Source organism: Mytilus californianus, unplaced genomic scaffold, assembly GCF_021869535.1.
Source record: "Mytilus californianus isolate M0D057914Y unplaced genomic scaffold, xbMytCali1.0.p SCAF_8, whole genome shotgun sequence".
Classification (NCBI taxonomy): Eukaryota; Metazoa; Mollusca; class Bivalvia; order Mytilida; family Mytilidae; genus Mytilus; species Mytilus californianus.
The window spans coordinates 30,983,323-31,001,684 of NW_026262734.1; the positions used below are offsets into that span (position 1 = coordinate 30,983,323).

At 31.8% G+C, this 18,362-nt stretch overlaps 2 protein-coding genes across 7 annotated transcripts in view; one reads left to right on the forward strand and one right to left on the reverse strand.

The window, feature by feature from the left end:
• Nucleotides 1-12,838, forward strand: part of LOC127712249 (leucine-zipper-like transcriptional regulator 1) — a 37,243-nt gene extending 24,405 nt beyond the window's left edge. For all 4 annotated transcript variants that reach the window (XM_052218571.1, XM_052218570.1, XM_052218572.1 and 1 more), the window contains 5 exons: nt 1,797-1,975; nt 2,365-2,514; nt 3,965-4,018; nt 7,340-7,420; nt 11,205-12,838. In XM_052218571.1, the coding sequence (XP_052074531.1) occupies nt 1,797-1,975; nt 2,365-2,514; nt 3,965-4,018; nt 7,340-7,420; nt 11,205-11,336 (596 nt within the window). In that variant the 3' untranslated portion in view covers nt 11,337-12,838. The remainder of the gene's footprint in view (nt 1-1,796; nt 1,976-2,364; nt 2,515-3,964; nt 4,019-7,339; nt 7,421-11,204) is intronic.
• A 2,473-nt stretch (nt 12,839-15,311) lies between these two features.
• LOC127712251 (phosphorylase b kinase gamma catalytic chain, skeletal muscle/heart isoform-like) overlaps nt 15,312-18,362 on the reverse strand; it is a 50,937-nt gene continuing 47,886 nt past the window's right edge. For all 3 annotated transcript variants that reach the window (XM_052218580.1, XM_052218579.1, XM_052218577.1), the window contains one exon: nt 15,312-17,562. In XM_052218580.1, the coding sequence (XP_052074540.1) occupies nt 17,293-17,562 (270 nt within the window). In that variant the 3' untranslated portion in view covers nt 15,312-17,292. The remainder of the gene's footprint in view (nt 17,563-18,362) is intronic.

An 18,362-nucleotide genomic window follows, 5' to 3' on the forward strand; every position in this document is an offset into this window, starting at 1 on the left:
AATTATCAGGAGAGAGTTATCTCCCCCTCATTCTGTCAGAATATTACCAGAACCACTACAGGATCAAGTGATGGGTAAGTTTTATAGAATTATCAGGAGAGAGTTATCTCCCCCTCATTCTGTCAGAATATTACCAGAACCACTACAGGACCAAGTGATGGGTAAGTTTCATAGAATTATCAGGAGAGAGTTATTTCCCCCTCATTCTGTCAGAATATTACCAGAACCACTACAGGATCAAGTGATGGGTAAGTTTTATAGAATCATCAGGAGAGAGTTATCTCCCCCTCATTCTGTCAGAATATTACCAGAACCACTACAGGATCAAGTGATGGGTAAGTTTTATAGAATTATCAGGAGAGAGTTGTCTCCCCCTCATTCTGTCAGAATATTACCAGAACCACTACAGGATCAAGTGATGGGTCAGTTTTATAGAATTATGGGGAGAGAGTTATCTCCCCCTCATTCTGTCAGAATATTACCAGAACCACTACAGGACCAAGTGATGGGTAAGTTTTATAGAATTATCAGGAGAGAGTTATCTCCCCCTCATTCTGTCAGAATATTACCAGAACCACTACAGGATCAAGTGATGGGTAAGTTTTATAGAATTATCGGGAGAGAGTTATCTCCCCCTCATTCTGTCAGAATATTACCTACAGGACCAAGTGATGGGTAAGTTTTATAGAATTATCAGGAGAGAGTTATTTCCCCCTCATTCTGTCAGAATAATACCAGAACCACTACAGGACCAAGTGATGGGTAAGTTTTATAGAATTATTAGGAGAGAGTTATTTCCTCCTCATTCTGTCAGAATAATACCAGAACCACTACAGGACCAAGTGATGGGTAAGTTTTATAGAATTATCAGGAGAGAGTTATTTCCCCCTCATTCTGTCAGAATATTACCAGAACCACTACAGGATCAAGTGATGGGTAAGTTTTATAGAATTATCAGGAGAGAGTTATTTCCCCCTCATTCTGTCAGAATAATACCAGAACCACTACAGGATCAGGTCATGGGTAAGTGTACTTTCTGTTTTAAACTCTGATGGCAGAAACATCAATTAAGATTATCTTCCCTATCCTTGGTTAAAGTATTATCAAAGCACTACAGGTCACTCGGTCATGGATAAGTGTTATAGCAGTTTATACTTCTTATGGTAGAATTATCAATCTAGGTTATCTCCCTTTCCTTCAGACAATGTGTAACCAGAACCACTACAGGAACAGGTCATTGGTTTATATATTTAGTGTTGATTGTTTGACTTGTGTAATCTTAGCTGTGATTTATCTTCAAACTCAATGCTGGATAAAACATTTTGCCCATAATTTTATCATTTTATGACAACCAAAAAGAATAACAACTATTCAATCATGATTTTACTCTGTTTGTTCCCAGAGTAAGTAACATGGCTCATATTTCATAAAAACCACATTCCACTAAAAATCATGATTCTGCCAAAATGAATTTTTTTTTAGAAAAATACATTGATTTTGGTTAATTTTTTTAATAGTCAAATCATTTGTAATTATCATTTGCTTGATGTTTTTGTATTCAAAATGTGTTTCAAAAGTTAGAAATTTTACCATTTTATATAGAAATGTTTGACTTGTCTCTTTTCCAGCCTTTAAAACCTCTATAAAATATTTCAAATGAAATTCATATAATCTTGTAAAACTTAAATTTACATAATAAATAAGGTGCATAATGTATCCTCCTTGGAAACTTATATCCATTCTCTGAGGAAGCTATCCATGACAGTTGGTATTTTTTTATTTTTATTTCATTTCAGCAAGATCACTTGAGAAAGACCTGGAGACATTTCTACACTCTGCAGGAAAAGATTTGTGTGATGTAACATTAGTATTAGATGGTGTAGAGATACCAGCACACAAAGCTATTCTATCTGCCAGATGTAGTTACTTTGAAGCATTGTTTAGATGGTCCATGCCAGAAAATAATAAAGTGACTGTAAGTTTATCTTTCATTTTATTTATGTACCAATTATGTTGACCTGAATAACTCAGTCCCTTCCTGTGATTGACTCTTCCACTCGCTAGGGCCTGAACACTTTTCTTTGCTCACATTACCTCTAGTTTAGATTGAGTATAGGGTGATGACCATTCATTTATTCTCAATTGCATATAGCTATTTGGAAACATAATGAGTTGAGTAGTAAACATTGTGCTGTTTCAAAGTATGAAAACTTTTGAAAGTTTTTTTCTGATCATAATTTGAAATGAATAGTGACATCCTATCACATTATACTGACAATTCTAAATATCTTTTAATATTCAGTATTGTGTGCAAAGGAGTCTTCTTTATATAAAATGTATTAATATCACAACATTGATTTACAGATTGCTATTGGAGAGATGATTCCCTCCAGACAGGCGTTTGACAGTTTGTTACGGTACATTTATTACAGTGATACAACAATGCCACCAGAAGATTCCCTGTATCTGTTCCCTGCACCTCATTTCTATGGGTTCACCAATAACAGACTACAGGTAAAGTTTACATCAAAATCAAGACAATTTGTCAGAATACAATAAAACATTTGAAGAAGATATCCTGGCTCTCTAATATTAATTTTCTCACAATTAAAGCTTAGTTTGGTCAGATACTATAATTACACTTACAGTAAGACAAGTATCGATTCAGGTTTTCTTGTCTGTAAAAAACCCTTTATTAATCAATTTCAACAATTTGCCATTACTCCTACTTCTGTAAGAGATAAATCAGTCTTAGTAAAAATGTGTCGGGGTGGACACAAATTGCTAGTATAAAAAGTCCATGGTTACAGAATTTACTAGTATTTTTAGTCCCATGTCAGTAATTAATGTGTACAGATAAATTTTCCAAGGTATTAATGTCCATTTCATTAATATTTCTAGGTAAAAATGTCAATGTCCTTTATGCTACTAAGAAAATTCCTTGAACTAAAAATGTAACCGATGAAATATTAAATTGTTTAGTTTTTTCTAACAGTTAATTTGTACATCAATCTTTCAGCATTATAGTAAAATATGACATTGGGTGCTTTTCAAAACAATTACACAGAACTTTTTTTCCTAGGAAAATTGATATCACAGACTTTTATGATTTGTATTGCTTAAAAATCTTTGTTTCTTTATTTTACTATTGAAGGAATAATTATGCAAATTTGAATTAAAATTTAGGAATGTCTTAAGAATTGAAATTTTAAAGGTCCCTTTTTTCCTAGAAAAAAATTATAACAAGGACTTTTATAACTAAAAAATTAAATTTTTATTTATGCCCCTGCCGTCCCCGGAATGGGCATTAAGTGTTACCCTTGTCTGTCTGTAAGTACGTCCCAAAATTGGTTTCCATTCTCTAACTTTAGTTTGCCTCAACCAAATGTTATGAAACTTATACACAATGCTTTATATTACCACAAAACACAGATCAAGTTCTAATTTGGGTGGTGTCACTTTTACAGTTCTCTAGTTATGCCCCTTTATAATGGTATATGCAAGTTGGGGCATCATCTGTATCCCATGGACACATTCTTCATTTATTTCATTATTCAAATAGCTTATATTTTTATGATTGTATCATTTTCAGAAGAGTTCGATACAAATTTGAAAATTTACCTAAATATGCATGAAAAATTCTCCATGACCATAATTTACCAGAAAAGTAAGTCCCTGGAAAATATTTACTAGAAAAATAAGTGCCAGACATATTTTACTAGCTATGGACTTACTTTCCTAGGAAAATTTATCCTGGGACTTATTTTGCTAGTAAAATTATGGTCATGGACTTGATTACCTAGGAAACAAAGTCCTGGGGATAAATGTTACTACCGAACTGGATTTACTGTTACACTTTCTGTTTTTTATACTTTGAATAAAAATTGGGAGTTTTACTGAGCTTAGCATTTTTATTTCAACTACATTTGTCCAATGTAAATTGTAAATAATATTTTTGTTGTAGGCTTACTGTAAACATAATTTGGAAAAGAATGTATCTGTACAGAATGTTGTTCAGGTATGTAGAACCTTAATTTACTATGTTGATTTTTTAATCTTCACCCTGGCAAAATCCCATTGATGGCAAGCTGGTAAATGACTGTATAAAATGAAATCTGTATCTGAAGTAAAGCAACAGCAAAACAAATGTATTCTTTTAACAATGGTTACAAGTTATTTTGGAAAAATATATAACATTGTCATGAAAATAATTAAGAAGTTATTTTTATTGTTATTGCATTTCTTGATCTTTATTTGCAATTAGATAGTTTGCACATTTCGAAAATGGGGAACATGATACAAATGGAACAAGCAAACCCAGAAGTCAAATCAAACCAGACAACACCATGGCTAATAGACAATAAAACAGACAACACCATGGGTATAAGACAATTAAACAGCCAACACCATGGGTAAAAAACAATAAAACAAACAACACCATGGTAAAGGACAAATAAACAGACAACACCATGGGTAAACAGCAATAAAAAGACAACACCATGGGTAAAACACAATAAAGCAGACAACACCATGGGTAAAAGACAATAAAACAGACAACACCATGGGTAAAAGACAATAAAACAGACAACATCATGGCTAAAACACAATAAATCAGACAACACTATGGCTAAAACACAATAAAACAGACACCACCATGGGTAAAAGAAAATAAAGCAGACAACAACATGGGTAAACGACAATTAAACAGACAGCGCCATGGATAAAAGACAATAAAACAGACAACATCATGGATAAAACACAATAAAACAGACAACACTATGGCTAAAACACAATAAAACAGACACCACCATGGGTAAAAGACAATCAAACCAGACAACACCATGGTTTAAAACAAACAGACAAAACCTGGGTAAATGAAAATTAAATAGACAACACCATGGGTAAACAACAATTAAACAGACAACACCATGGGTAAAAGACAATATAACAGACAACATCATGGCTAAAACACGATAAACAGACAACACCATGGCTTAAACACAATAAAACATACAACACCATTGCTAAAACACAATTTAACAGACAACACCATGGCTAAAAAAAACCAGACAACACAATGGCTAAAAGACAAAATAAACAACAAGACTTCACCATGGCCAAAGACAATAAAACATACAACACCATGGCTAAAAGACAATAAAACTAGACAACACCATGGCTAAAAGACAATAATTCTAGACAGCACCATGGCTAAAAGACAATATAACTGGACTAAAAGACAATATAACCAGACAACACCATGACTAAAAGAAAAAAAAACAAACAGGCAACTCCATGGGTAAAAGACAATTAAACTCGACAACACCATGGACAATAAAACCAGACAACGCCATGGCTAAAAGACAAAAAAAAACAGACAACACCATGGCTAGAACACCAAAAAACAGAGAACACCATGGCCAAAAACAATAAAATACACTACATCATGGCGAAAAGACAATAAAACTAGACAACACCACGGCTAAAAGACAATAGAATCAGACAACGCCATGGCTAAAAGACAATATAACTAGACAACATCATGGCTAAAAGAAAAAAAACCCCAGACAACGCCTTGGCTAAAAGACAATAAAACCAGACAACACCACAGCTAAAAGACAATAGAATCAGACAACGCCATGGCTAAAAGACAATATAACTAGACAGCATCATGGCTAAAAGAAAAAAAACCCCAGACAACGCCTTGGCTAAAAGACAATAAAACCAGACAACACCATGGCTAAAAGACAATAGAATCAGACAACGCCATGGCTAAAAGACAATCTAACTAGACAACACCATGCCTAAAAGACCAAAACACAGACAACACCATGGCCAAAAGACAATAAAACTACACAACACCATGGCTAAAACACAATTAAACAGACAACACCATGGTTAAAAGACAAAATAACTGGACAACACCATGGCTAATAGACATAAAAACCAGACAACACCATGGCTCAAAGACAAAATAACAGACAACACCATGGCTAATAGACATAAAAACCAGACAACACCATGGCTCAAAGACAAAAAAACACACAACACCATGGCTAAAAGACAATTAAACCAGACAATACCATAGCTAAAAAAAACAGATAATGCCCTGGCCCAAAGACAATAAAACAGACAACACCATGGCTAAAAGACAATAAAATCAGACAACACCATGGCTAAAATACCAAAACACAGACAACATCATGGCCAAAAGACAATAATACCGCACAACACCATGGCTAAAAGACAAAATAACAGACAACACCATGGCTAATAGACACAAAAACCAGACAACACCATGGCTCAAAGACAATAAAAAACACAACACCATGGCTAAAAAAAATAAAACCAGATAACGCCATAGACCAAAGACAATAAAAACAGACAACAACACCATGACTAAAAGACAATAAAACCAGACAACACCATGGCTAAAAGACAATAAAACCAGACAACACCATGGATAAAAACCAATATAAACAGACAACGCCATGGCTAAAAGACAATAAAACCAGGCGGCACCTTGGCTAAAAGACAAAAAAACAATCAATGCCATGGCTAAAAGATAAAAAAAAAAACAGACCACACCATGACTAAAATACAATAAAACCAGATAACACCATGGCAAAAAGACAATAAAACCAGACAACACCATGGCTAAAAGATAAAATAAACAGACAATGCTGTGGCTAAAAGACAATAAAAAACAGACAACACCATGTCTAAAAAAAACCACACAACACGATGGCTAAAAGACAAAAATCAATCAATGCCATGACTTAAAGAAAAAATCAGACAACACCATGGCTAAAATACAAAACAAAACAGACAACACCATGGTCCACAAAACACTATACAGAAAACTTAAGACTGAGCAACATAAATCCCATCATATCAAGAACTGTGGCTTTATTCTGTTTCTGATTTTAGTTTATAAATGTTTTATATTAGCAACCTATTGTAAGGGATATGATTATAAATTAAAATAATACATTTTTGTATTTGCTTTTATCTTCTGTGTGACAGTCATTATAGTATTTGTTCCATGTTCATATTCTCTTTTTAACTATTAAGGGAAATGTAAAAATATATTCATTACCATGCATTACCCACCATCATAGGAGCCTCAGAGAGAATTAGGCCAATATAAATAAAACTTGGCCTGAATCAAAACACAGGTAATTTTTGAAAACTGAATGGACTGATGCTTATTTTACATTTCTGGTATATTTAAAACAGTAATTTTATAGACACGAGATGAGGAACACAGACTTCTCGGTGCCAATAGTATAATAAATTATTTTTGAAAATACATGTATAACTTTGCTTGTTTATTCAGATTTTAGAAGCAGCTGATAAGATCCAGGCTTTAGATATGAAGAAGCATGCACTAAGATTGATGGTTCATAATTTCCAGAATGTGAGTATGATATTCTGATTTGATTTATAATTTTTTTTTTTTTGTGATAGCAAAGCTTAATACATACAACCAGTGTTCCAACTTATGCAGAATTTTTAATTATTCATTATAAAGAGATAGATTATCCAGTCAAAGTTGATATTACCACACTCAAGATGGTAGAATTTTCCAATTTAAGGCTAAGTTTAGGTGTAATACCACCATTGATTTTCCCCTATTAGTCTTTGTTAAATTTGCACTTTTCAAAAAATTGTGCAGAATTTATCTTTGTTTCAAATAAAGAAATACTTGGCATGAGTAAAGTTTTATCCTGTCCAGTACTATAGAAAAAATTTCACATAACATTTCATTGCATATAAGAAAATAACCATCACTGGAAGTTAACCAATCAAATTTTCCCCCTTTTTTAACCTGTGTACAAGCTTTAGTAACCATGTAACCTCAAGTTTCCAAAATATTCTATAGAACCCCAAATAAAGAAATAATGGTGCTTTGAAATACCCAAGATATATGTTTATGACTCAGAAATGTTTTACTGCAATGAAATGTAGGATCAATTACCTACAACTGTCAAATTCAAGGGAATATTTTTTTTCGACCTATTTTCGTATGCAACCGGATGTGACGTACTATGATTTGGTGGTATTACACCTAAAGAAGACTTTTTTGTTGAATAAACTGAATGTGACTTTTTTCCTTTGTAATACTGGTTATTTCAAGCATTCCTGTCAAGTTTTGTCATAATCAGTTCAATAGTTTGAGAAAAATCTAGTATAATGTAAGACGACATCTACAGCGATTCGAGCAAAATTTCTTCGAAAAATTCAAACCAAGCCGCATCATGATAGAATATAGTGTGGACCAATAAATGATCAAATATTTATCTCATCTGCCTACAAACAGTTGAATATGATACAAAAGATGACTTTAGGATGATAAATACTACTAATGGACCTCTTATTCTTCCTTATAAAGTCTCTTTTGGTCCATTTATACCTCTCATTTCCTCAAAATTTCTACTTTTTAGGCCAATAAATAAAAATTTTGGGGTAACTCTCACTCATTTATGATAGAAATGTTATTATAAATGATTAATTGAAGTATTCAAGCTGCTTGAACTATCCGTATAAAATTTTACTGTCTCCAAGGAGGTTTCAATAAGTCCTTGCGTAAAACTTAAATTTACGCCGCGTTCCAGAGAGGGACATAAAAAACTTCTCTTTTGGTGAATAATTTGTTGTTACTGCTTTATAAATAATTTCATTTACTTAAAACTATATATTTATTAAAGTATTTCTTAGGAAAAATTTTCTAGTATAGCAGAATATAAGAAATAAGGAGAAAAAGCTCCCCAAGACTCTAAGTATGGCTTGTTCTGTCAACTAATATTCATGGTAAAGTCCTATTTCAAGGAAATTTTCTCATAAAATGTATTTTGGAGACTCAATCCACTCAGAATATTTCATTATTTGTAATATTTCACTTAAATAGCAAGAAATTTTAACACATGAGAGTACTCACAAGATCAAAGGTGCATGTACAGCTTCCCATATTAGGTGTAATACCACCATTGATTTTCCCCTATTAGTCTTTGTTAAATTTGCACTTTTCAAAAAATTGTGCAGAATTTATCTTTGTTTCAAATAAAGAAATACTTGGCATGAGTAAAGTTTTATCCTGTCCAGTACTATAGAAAAAATTTCACATAACATTTCATTGCATATAAGAAAATAACCATCACTGGAAGTTAACCAATCAAATTTTCCCCCTTTTTTAACCTGTGTACAAGCTTTAGTAACCATGTAACCTCAAGTTTCCAAAATATTCTATAGAACCCCAAATAAAGAAATAATGGTGCTTTGAAATACCCAAGATATATGTTTATGACTCAGAAATGTTTTACTGCAATGAAATGTAGGATCAATTACCTACAACTGTCAAATTCAAGGGAATATTTTTTTTCGACCTATTTTCGTATGCAACCGGATGTGACGTACTATGATTTGGTGGTATTACACCTAAAGAAGACTTTTTTGTTGAATAAACTGAATGTGACTTTTTTCCTTTGTAATACTGGTTATTTCAAGCATTCCTGTCAAGTTTTGTCATAATCAGTTCAATAGTTTGAGAAAAATCTAGTATAATGTAAGACGACATCTACAGCGATTCGAGCAAAATTTCTTCGAAAAATTCAAACCAAGCCGCATCATGATAGAATATAGTGTGGACCAATAAATGATCAAATATTTATCTCATCTGCCTACAAACAGTTGAATATGATACAAAAGATGACTTTAGGATGATAAATACTACTAATGGACCTCTTATTCTTCCTTATAAAGTCTCTTTTGGTCCATTTATACCTCTCATTTCCTCAAAATTTCTACTTTTTAGGCCAATAAATAAAAATTTTGGGGTAACTCTCACTCATTTATGATAGAAATGTTATTATAAATGATTAATTGAAGTATTCAAGCTGCTTGAACTATCCGTATAAAATTTTACTGTCTCCAAGGAGGTTTCAATAAGTCCTTGCGTAAAACTTAAATTTACGCCGCGTTCCAGAGAGGGACATAAAAAACTTCTCTTTTGGTGAATAATTTGTTGTTACTGCTTTATAAATAATTTCATTTACTTAAAACTATATATTTATTAAAGTATTTCTTAGGAAAAATTTTCTAGTATAGCAGAATATAAGAAATAAGGAGAAAAAGCTCCCCAAGACTCTAAGTATGGCTTGTTCTGTCAACTAATATTCATGGTAAAGTCCTATTTCAAGGAAATTTTCTCATAAAATGTATTTTGGAGACTCAATCCACTCAGAATATTTCATTATTTGTAATATTTCACTTAAATAGCAAGAAATTTTAACACATGAGAGTACTCACAAGATCAAAGGTGCATGTACAGCTTCCCATATTAGGTGTAATACCACCATTGATTTTCCCCTATTAGTCTTTGTTAAATTTGCACTTTTCAAAAAATTGTGCAGAATTTATCTTTGTTTCAAATAAAGAAATACTTGGCATGAGTAAAGTTTTATCCTGTCCAGTACTATAGAAAAAATTTCACATAACATTTCATTGCATATAAGAAAATAACCATCACTGGAAGTTAACCAATCAAATTTTCCCCCTTTTTTAACCTGTGTACAAGCTTTAGTAACCATGTAACCTCAAGTTTCCAAAATATTCTATAGAACCCCAAATAAAGAAATAATGGTGCTTTGAAATACCCAAGATATATGTTTATGACTCAGAAATGTTTTACTGCAATGAAATGTAGGATCAATTACCTACAACTGTCAAATTCAAGGGAATATTTTTTTTCGACCTATTTTCGTATGCAACCGGATGTGACGTACTATGATTTGGTGGTATTACACCTTTACAGAGCATTTTAAAAATCAAAACATTTTACTATCAAGAGTGGATAGATATTTTTGTCAGTAGGTTAAAGTGGTAAATATTGATTTGAAATATGCTGACTGCAATGCTCAGTGTGTTTTATCAAAATTAAAACTGGTCAGAAATGGTACAGAATTAGAGAAAACAAGTTATCCTTAAGCTTATCATCCTTTTTGAATTGCCTGCTTAAGAATATAACGTTAAGGAGATGTGGTATGATTGCCAATGAGATGTGCAGTTAATTCATATCTCGGTTTAAATATCTTTTAAAATGTTTTTCAGTTGAAATATCAAATTTTCTTCAAACTATTGAAAACCCCCAAAAGGAGTATAAACAAATAATAGTCTTAATGATTTTACCTATATTTATTCAATAGGTTGCACATTTACCAGAGTTAACCAGACTGAACAAAGATCTTTTACTGGAAATAATAAAGGCAAAGGCAGATGATGAAGGGGAGACAAATCTTTCAAAAGATTGGTCACTATCAAATATTAGTGATATTTGAAATTTTCTCTGTGAAAAAGTAACTTTTTGTTATTACAGAATCTTAAAATAGATCATGTAGAAAAGTATTTTCATTGTGTGTATAACAAATATCAATGCCTTTATATCATTGGCTTATATTTCATTGTTTAAGCATAATGAACCATTCACAATGTGCGATGTACGCTTTTGACAGTGAAGTCTTTCAAATTTGAAGTACATGTATAATAGTTTCATTGATTTATCAAGTTTCAATTTGTTAATACCTCAAAGTTAAAATTTGGTGGACATTTTTTTACAGAGTTAAGTTTACTTGTCCCATTTAAGTTTTGTCGAGCAAGTGCTTTAAAGGCATCTTTGTGAGCCATAAAAATTAAAATGAGAAGTCTGATTATAACATTATTCTTTATCCTTTATATCTTAGCACTCCATTTATTCTCTATTTTAAATATTTTTGGCCTGTTTTTTCTTTATTCTGTGAACTCCATCCAGACCCTCATTTATATTAATATAAAGACAAATATAAATTTTTATGCATAGAGTGAAGCTTTTTAGAAATCATACAGTAATTATAGTGCTATAAGACATTTTCCTTCCATAAATTATGTGTGAGCTAATTTTAATATGTTCATGTTTTTGTAAAGTTAGTAAATAGTTATTATAAGGAATCTTCATAATGCAATAAGAAATAAGTACTCATGTATTGTAATTAAAAAGATCCAGAAAGTGCATGTTGAGGTGTATTTACAATTTGTAGTCTTTTGAATTATGAAATTTAAGAATATGAAACTCTAATCATTAATACTTATAATTTAGATTACAATTTAAGATGAATACAGGATGTCCTTTCCTTAGCTAAATGCTTTTCTCAGGTTCTACTGAACAGAATGACTTTGTATTTGGTCAGCAGCTTCAACGTGATGAGTTGTATATTTCATTATGTGAAATGAGCTTAAAATGTTTGGTCACACTTTTTTTCAGTACTCCCTAGTCCCTACAGAATTACTTCATATTTGGTCAGCAGCTAGATAGCAATGAGTTGAAAGTTGAGTGGGCTCTTTAAGTTTTATCAAAACAATTACTTCCTTTTGCGGATATCAGATACATGTATAAAAGTTAGGGTAGGCTTAACACGATAAAGCATGCATTCTTGTTGACCAGAATCAGTGTAATAGAGTAAATACCCATTAGTCCAAATACAGAATATCTAGCTTGCGATGAAACATTAGCAAAAACTCATCATGTATTTTTATTGATTTACATGTTATTTTGTCCCTGATTGTGCATTCTTTCCATCTTCATAATCTGCAAATTCATATGTAGTTATTCTATAATCATTTTACAATTTTAAAATAAATGTTTTATATTGTCATGTGACAGAAAAGTCATGTTATTGCCAAAAACATTGTAGAAATATTGTTATACAGCTTTGTTAATGTTAGCATTAAATATTTACATGTAAAAAAAGTGTAGAATTTCATTGTTATTTCGACATGCAATAAAAAGTAAAATTTCGTGTTATAATTATTGTTAATCTTGAGTATTAACTTAACTGTTTTGTTGACAAGTGTGTTGTTTTCAACATGAATACACACAGTACTGCTGTCAGCTTTCATGAGTTTGCTTGGGACAATTATTGAAGGCTTCAAATTGGCTCGGTGAATTTTATTGAAATTTGCTTTCAGCAGTTGAGAAGGTTGACTAGAAAAATTTATTTCAAACCATTTTGTGACCAGAGTTAATTTTCTGCATTAAACTCAGATATTCTGGAAGCCAAAATATCTGCAAAACAATTGGTGTATGTATGTGGTTCTTTGGAGTTTGTATCAATGAACAGGCTGCTGGATACACAATGACTTTAATCATCATTAGACACTCTGCAGAGATGTATTACTTTTCAAGTTTTCATGAACTAGTGTTGGTACAGTAATTGTACAGTACAACAATGACCAGTTACATTTTTGTCACTATGACCTACATTTCATGCTTATATGACTGATTAGGTTATATGCACATTTGGGTCACTTAATGACTTTCATTTCAAACTTGAGGTTTTTTTACAGAAAATGATTGCAATTCATAAACACCTGTATTTTTCACATTAGAATAACATATCCTGATGTGTAATTTTGCTTGAGACTGCATACAAGAAGTAGCAAATACAGATATATTTTAAGGTGTCGTTTTATTTTTGCTCATTTTTGAAGGCCATAAGGTTTCATCCTCATTCTTTATTCTCTGGTGGATAGTTGTCTCATTTACAACCATACCACATCTCTTTTTACTTTACATTGTACCAATTGATGGAAACAACTAAAACTAGTATCATAAAATCTCAACAGATAAAGATAACAGGCTTATAAATGTAGGACACCAGACACACTTTAGTGGTTTCATCTACATAAGTCTCAACAGTGGTGCTTGAATCGAAATAGTTGGAAGGAAAAATCAAACAAATAGGAAGAGGAATGAAAACCAAAATTTCCAAAAAGTTGTGTCAAATCTGGCTAAGGCAATCTGTGCATGGGGTAGAAGAACCTTAGTGATTTCATGAACAGTATATACACCAAGCTCAAGTTGTATTGTATGAATGAGCTAAACAGATTGACCTCGTAAATGACATCATTGAACAATGGGTTCTTACTGTGACATAACATAATCACTGTGACATAGGAAATATACAGGAAAGTGCACGAACTCCAAAGTCGTATATTTACACAAAATGACCATATCAATATAACTGTCAACACTGGAATGATGACCGCTTGGCTGGTGATACCCTTGGGAACAAAAGGTCCAAAAGCAGTGGCATTAACCCAATGATTGTAAAACTCATCAATAATACCTGTCTTATAAATTGGTACACCAGATGATGTATTTCATCTACATAATAATTATCATTATGCCCTTAGGTTGTCAGAGGTTTTTGGTTGAAAGATAAAATTGTTTTATTTTATTAGCAGTTATGGCACATTTTTTTTTTTTTCAGATAATTAGTTTTATGTATACTATTTCACTGTTCTCCTTTGGTTTGTATACCTATTGGTATTGCTGTGCAGACCATCAGAATTATTTGCTTTATTTATGCTGCTATTCAACAAATGTTTGAATGTATCCCATGGTTGTTCACATATTTGTATTGTTTCTGAACTTGACAACAGATTGTCAGGAAAATTATAGCAGTATTTGTTAGATATCTTTGCATGTTGAAGTCTATAATTTGTTGATATTACCCTGCATATGTCTTCTCCAATGCACAGATGTAGCTTTAATGACATCTTGCCAAGGAATATTAGCTCTTCCTAGGCAAAGGGGTGGTCTTGAACTTGAAGTGAGGTGCAAGGTATTGATCTGTGTTTAAGGGCTCACTGATATTTTGAGATGAAAACAGCAATAAAAGTTATGTTCCTTTGCCTTGGGTTTGTCACAGGAGTGATGTGAATTTATGTCATAAATAAATGCACCTTATCCCTTCTTTTACCTTATATTAATGTACATTTGTAATGGACATTTTTCATTTTTATGCCCCCCCCCCCCCCCCTCTGCAGCGGAAGGGGCATTAAGTGTTACCCTTATCTGTCTGTATGTATGTCCCGAAATTGGTTTCTGTTCTCTAACTTTAGTTTGCTTCAACCAAATGTTATGAAACTTATACACAATGCTTATTACCATAAAACACAGATCAAGTTTGAATTTTGGTGGCATCACTTTTACGGTTCTAGATTATGCCCTTTACAAATTGAAAAATTGCTGAATTTTTCATTTCCATTCTCTAACTTAAGTTTGCCTCAACCAAATGTTATGAAACTTATACACAATGCTTATTACCACAAAATTCAAAACGAGTTCAAATTTGGGTGGTGTCACTTTTACAATTCTTGAGTTATGTTATGCGGGGGCATCATCTGTGTCTCATGGACACATTCTCCATTTATTTTTACTTCTTCCCCATGTATCATGTTACCTAAGTTGTATCAAGAATTAAGAACATGGAGAATAAGGTTTAAATTTTTTATTCAAAAGTAGCACGTTAAAATGGTTTGTTCAATCTCTAACAACTGATGATAATATCGACTGTGGATTCACTTTATAGTCGTTGGGATCAATTTTCCTAGCTTGAGAAAGAATTGTTATTTTCATGGTACCTAGTTCATGGTTTCCTCTTGCTCCTATTGATATTACTACAAACTTGTATTTCACTAAGGAATTAAATTCACTATTCCTCTTTCCAACAAAATCCAGAAAATTGGTATCCAACAAATAATAATGAAACCACAGTATAATACAACATGTTTACAAATGAAACAGACAGACATACTCATAATAACAATTCAGGCAAACTTTAACTTTCACATAATGATAAAAATAAATAAGTTTAATGAAAAGCTATATACATGTAAATGTGAAAATGGGACAAGCTCAACAGATTAAAAGGGTTATACAATTTTGAGACATTTAACTTTTAAAACTCCCTCTTATTACTGCAAATGTGGTTTAAAAAAAATAAATTTGTTGAATTTAAGCAAAGAAGAAATTAATTAATTAATTCCAAAAATTCCTGTATTTTTGGTGGCAAGGTCCACTGCATGCATTTAATGCAAAATTAAAGAACCAAAAAGAAAAAAATTGTACAAAATTTCATGACATATTTTCTATCAATAAATAATTAATTAAAAAATCTGAGCACACCTGTTTATCAAATAATATTTTTTTGCATGTACAGTCATTGGCATGAGCAGACAGCTTTGAGCATTTCAAGTTTTGAGCCGAAAGAGCAAGAAGTTTTTCTATCATGTAAATCTATTTGAATATCTTGAACAATTAAACACTAACAAAAAACAAACAATAACATGATCAGAAATTGCATGAAGAAACATTTTAATAGTTTAACTATTGCCCTATTTATATTGCTATGAAAATTTATTAACCAAATAATACAGTTTGGAAAAAGGGAGATGCATTCAAAATTGTTTCCAAACGATTCTTTTACAGCAGTCCTGAATAATGCATACATATGGAGGTTACATCCTTGTTATAAATTCAATTATGAAAAACATTTTATAAACAGAAAAATGACAAAAATTTAAAGTCAGAACAGGCCTATAGCAGATATCAGACTTCTAATTTCTCTTCCTTTTAGGTTAACTAGTATTTTAAAGTAGTATAACAAAGATGATACAAAAAAATCAACCAATCATTTTAAATTATGAACTCCTTTCTTCTGGAGTCTATTTTCCAGACCAGCCAACTTCCCCAATTGATATGGGGTTTTCTCCATGATGAATGGTGTTGACCTGACTCTGGATATCTTTTCATTTTACACTCTGAATACCTCAAAACAGGTATTCAAAAGAGTTAACATGGTATTTAAGCAGAAGTTGGCAGGCATGATTTTAACCCTTAACTTTATATCTATTATCAATTTATTTTTACCCAACTGTTTTCATGCAAAATTCTTCAATTAGCCAACTAAACAGAACAAAACCCAGATTTTACAAGAAATGCAGTTTTTTTCACCATATTCAGGACTACATTTAATGATATACTTTTCAACCAGTTAACAGCACTGTTAAAACATTGAGAGAAAAAAAAATTAACCAAATAAAAGTTAAAACAAAATCACAATCAAGAAACAAGAAAAATCTTTATATGATTTCACTTTTGGTCACACAGACAAAAATCAAATAATTGCATTGAACACTAGTTTAGCACTGTATCTGTTTCCTGGATAAAATTTTTCATTGCCAGTTTATAAGTTTTCAACCAGAATAAACTTTAGATAGCATTTAGTTCACTGTTTCCTTAAGTCCAAATACAAATTTCACTTAAATGTTTAGACTGTGCATACAGAAAACTGTATCTGTTAAACCGATTACTTGATAATTCTTGCACTGTCTGCTGAGGATTTAAAATATACCTGGCAATCTGTTGAGATTTGAGTATAAAATGTTGATATACCTAAAAACAGGTACTTATAATCATAAATCAATCATTATTAGTTGAGTCTTTGTATTTAGGCTCACATTTTTCCAATCGTCTCTAGGCGAATGCTCGAATAATGCTGCACGATTTTGATTGTCTCCTCTCTTTACCCAATGTCCGTACATTTTAAATGCACATGCATCAATATGTTTTCGGATCATTTTGACACTATAAGGATTAGATTTAATAACTTCTCTCGAAATCGGAGGTGGATTGTTGAAATAAAATCTTAGTCTATAGAAAAAGTTCACACATATAACAGCAGCCTGAAATGATAAAAGAACAGTTATTCAAGAATGATTGGTATATAATATATACAACTTCAAGATTCAATCAACTTTAGACAAGTAGTTTATTTTGCCTATACATTTTAGATAGAGAACATCAAACGGCTTTTTTCAATATCACACATTATATGAACCCAGAGGTACCAATAAAATCCCAAAAGCTCTGCACAAAGGATTATAAAGTGTGATATTGAAAAAGGAAACACAATATTTGCTTTGTTATATACCTAAAATAGATGTTTCTCATGTGAAATGACATTATTCAGGGATTTGATAAAGCTTTTGCACCCATCACTGCCATTGACTATATTACCATACAATTTACTTGTATTTAGAATAAATGTAATTGACTTCTTTTGTGTCTTGAGAAAAATCACCTTCTGTCATTATGGATTGTTTTATGAAATCTTGTGTTTTAAGAGAGTTATTAAGTATTACTGAAAGTATATAGATACAATGCAGTGTCTGTTGTTGAAACTGGAATTAAATGTATTCCAATTAAGCAATCTTACATTATATAGAAAAAATAACAATCTTTTCTGCCCTGCAAATATTCATCAGGAAACTTTAAAATAAATTTGATGATGGCAAATGCAGTACTATTATACCTCAATTAGTGGTCATCTGTACTATTATACCTCAATTAGTGGTCATCTGGATTATTATACCCCTATTTGCGGTCATCTTGCCTTTTGAATAGCTCAATGTAAACATCATTTACACATATTTTTTTATAATGTGTGAATATGATGTGTGACAGATGTCGTTCCAACAAGTTG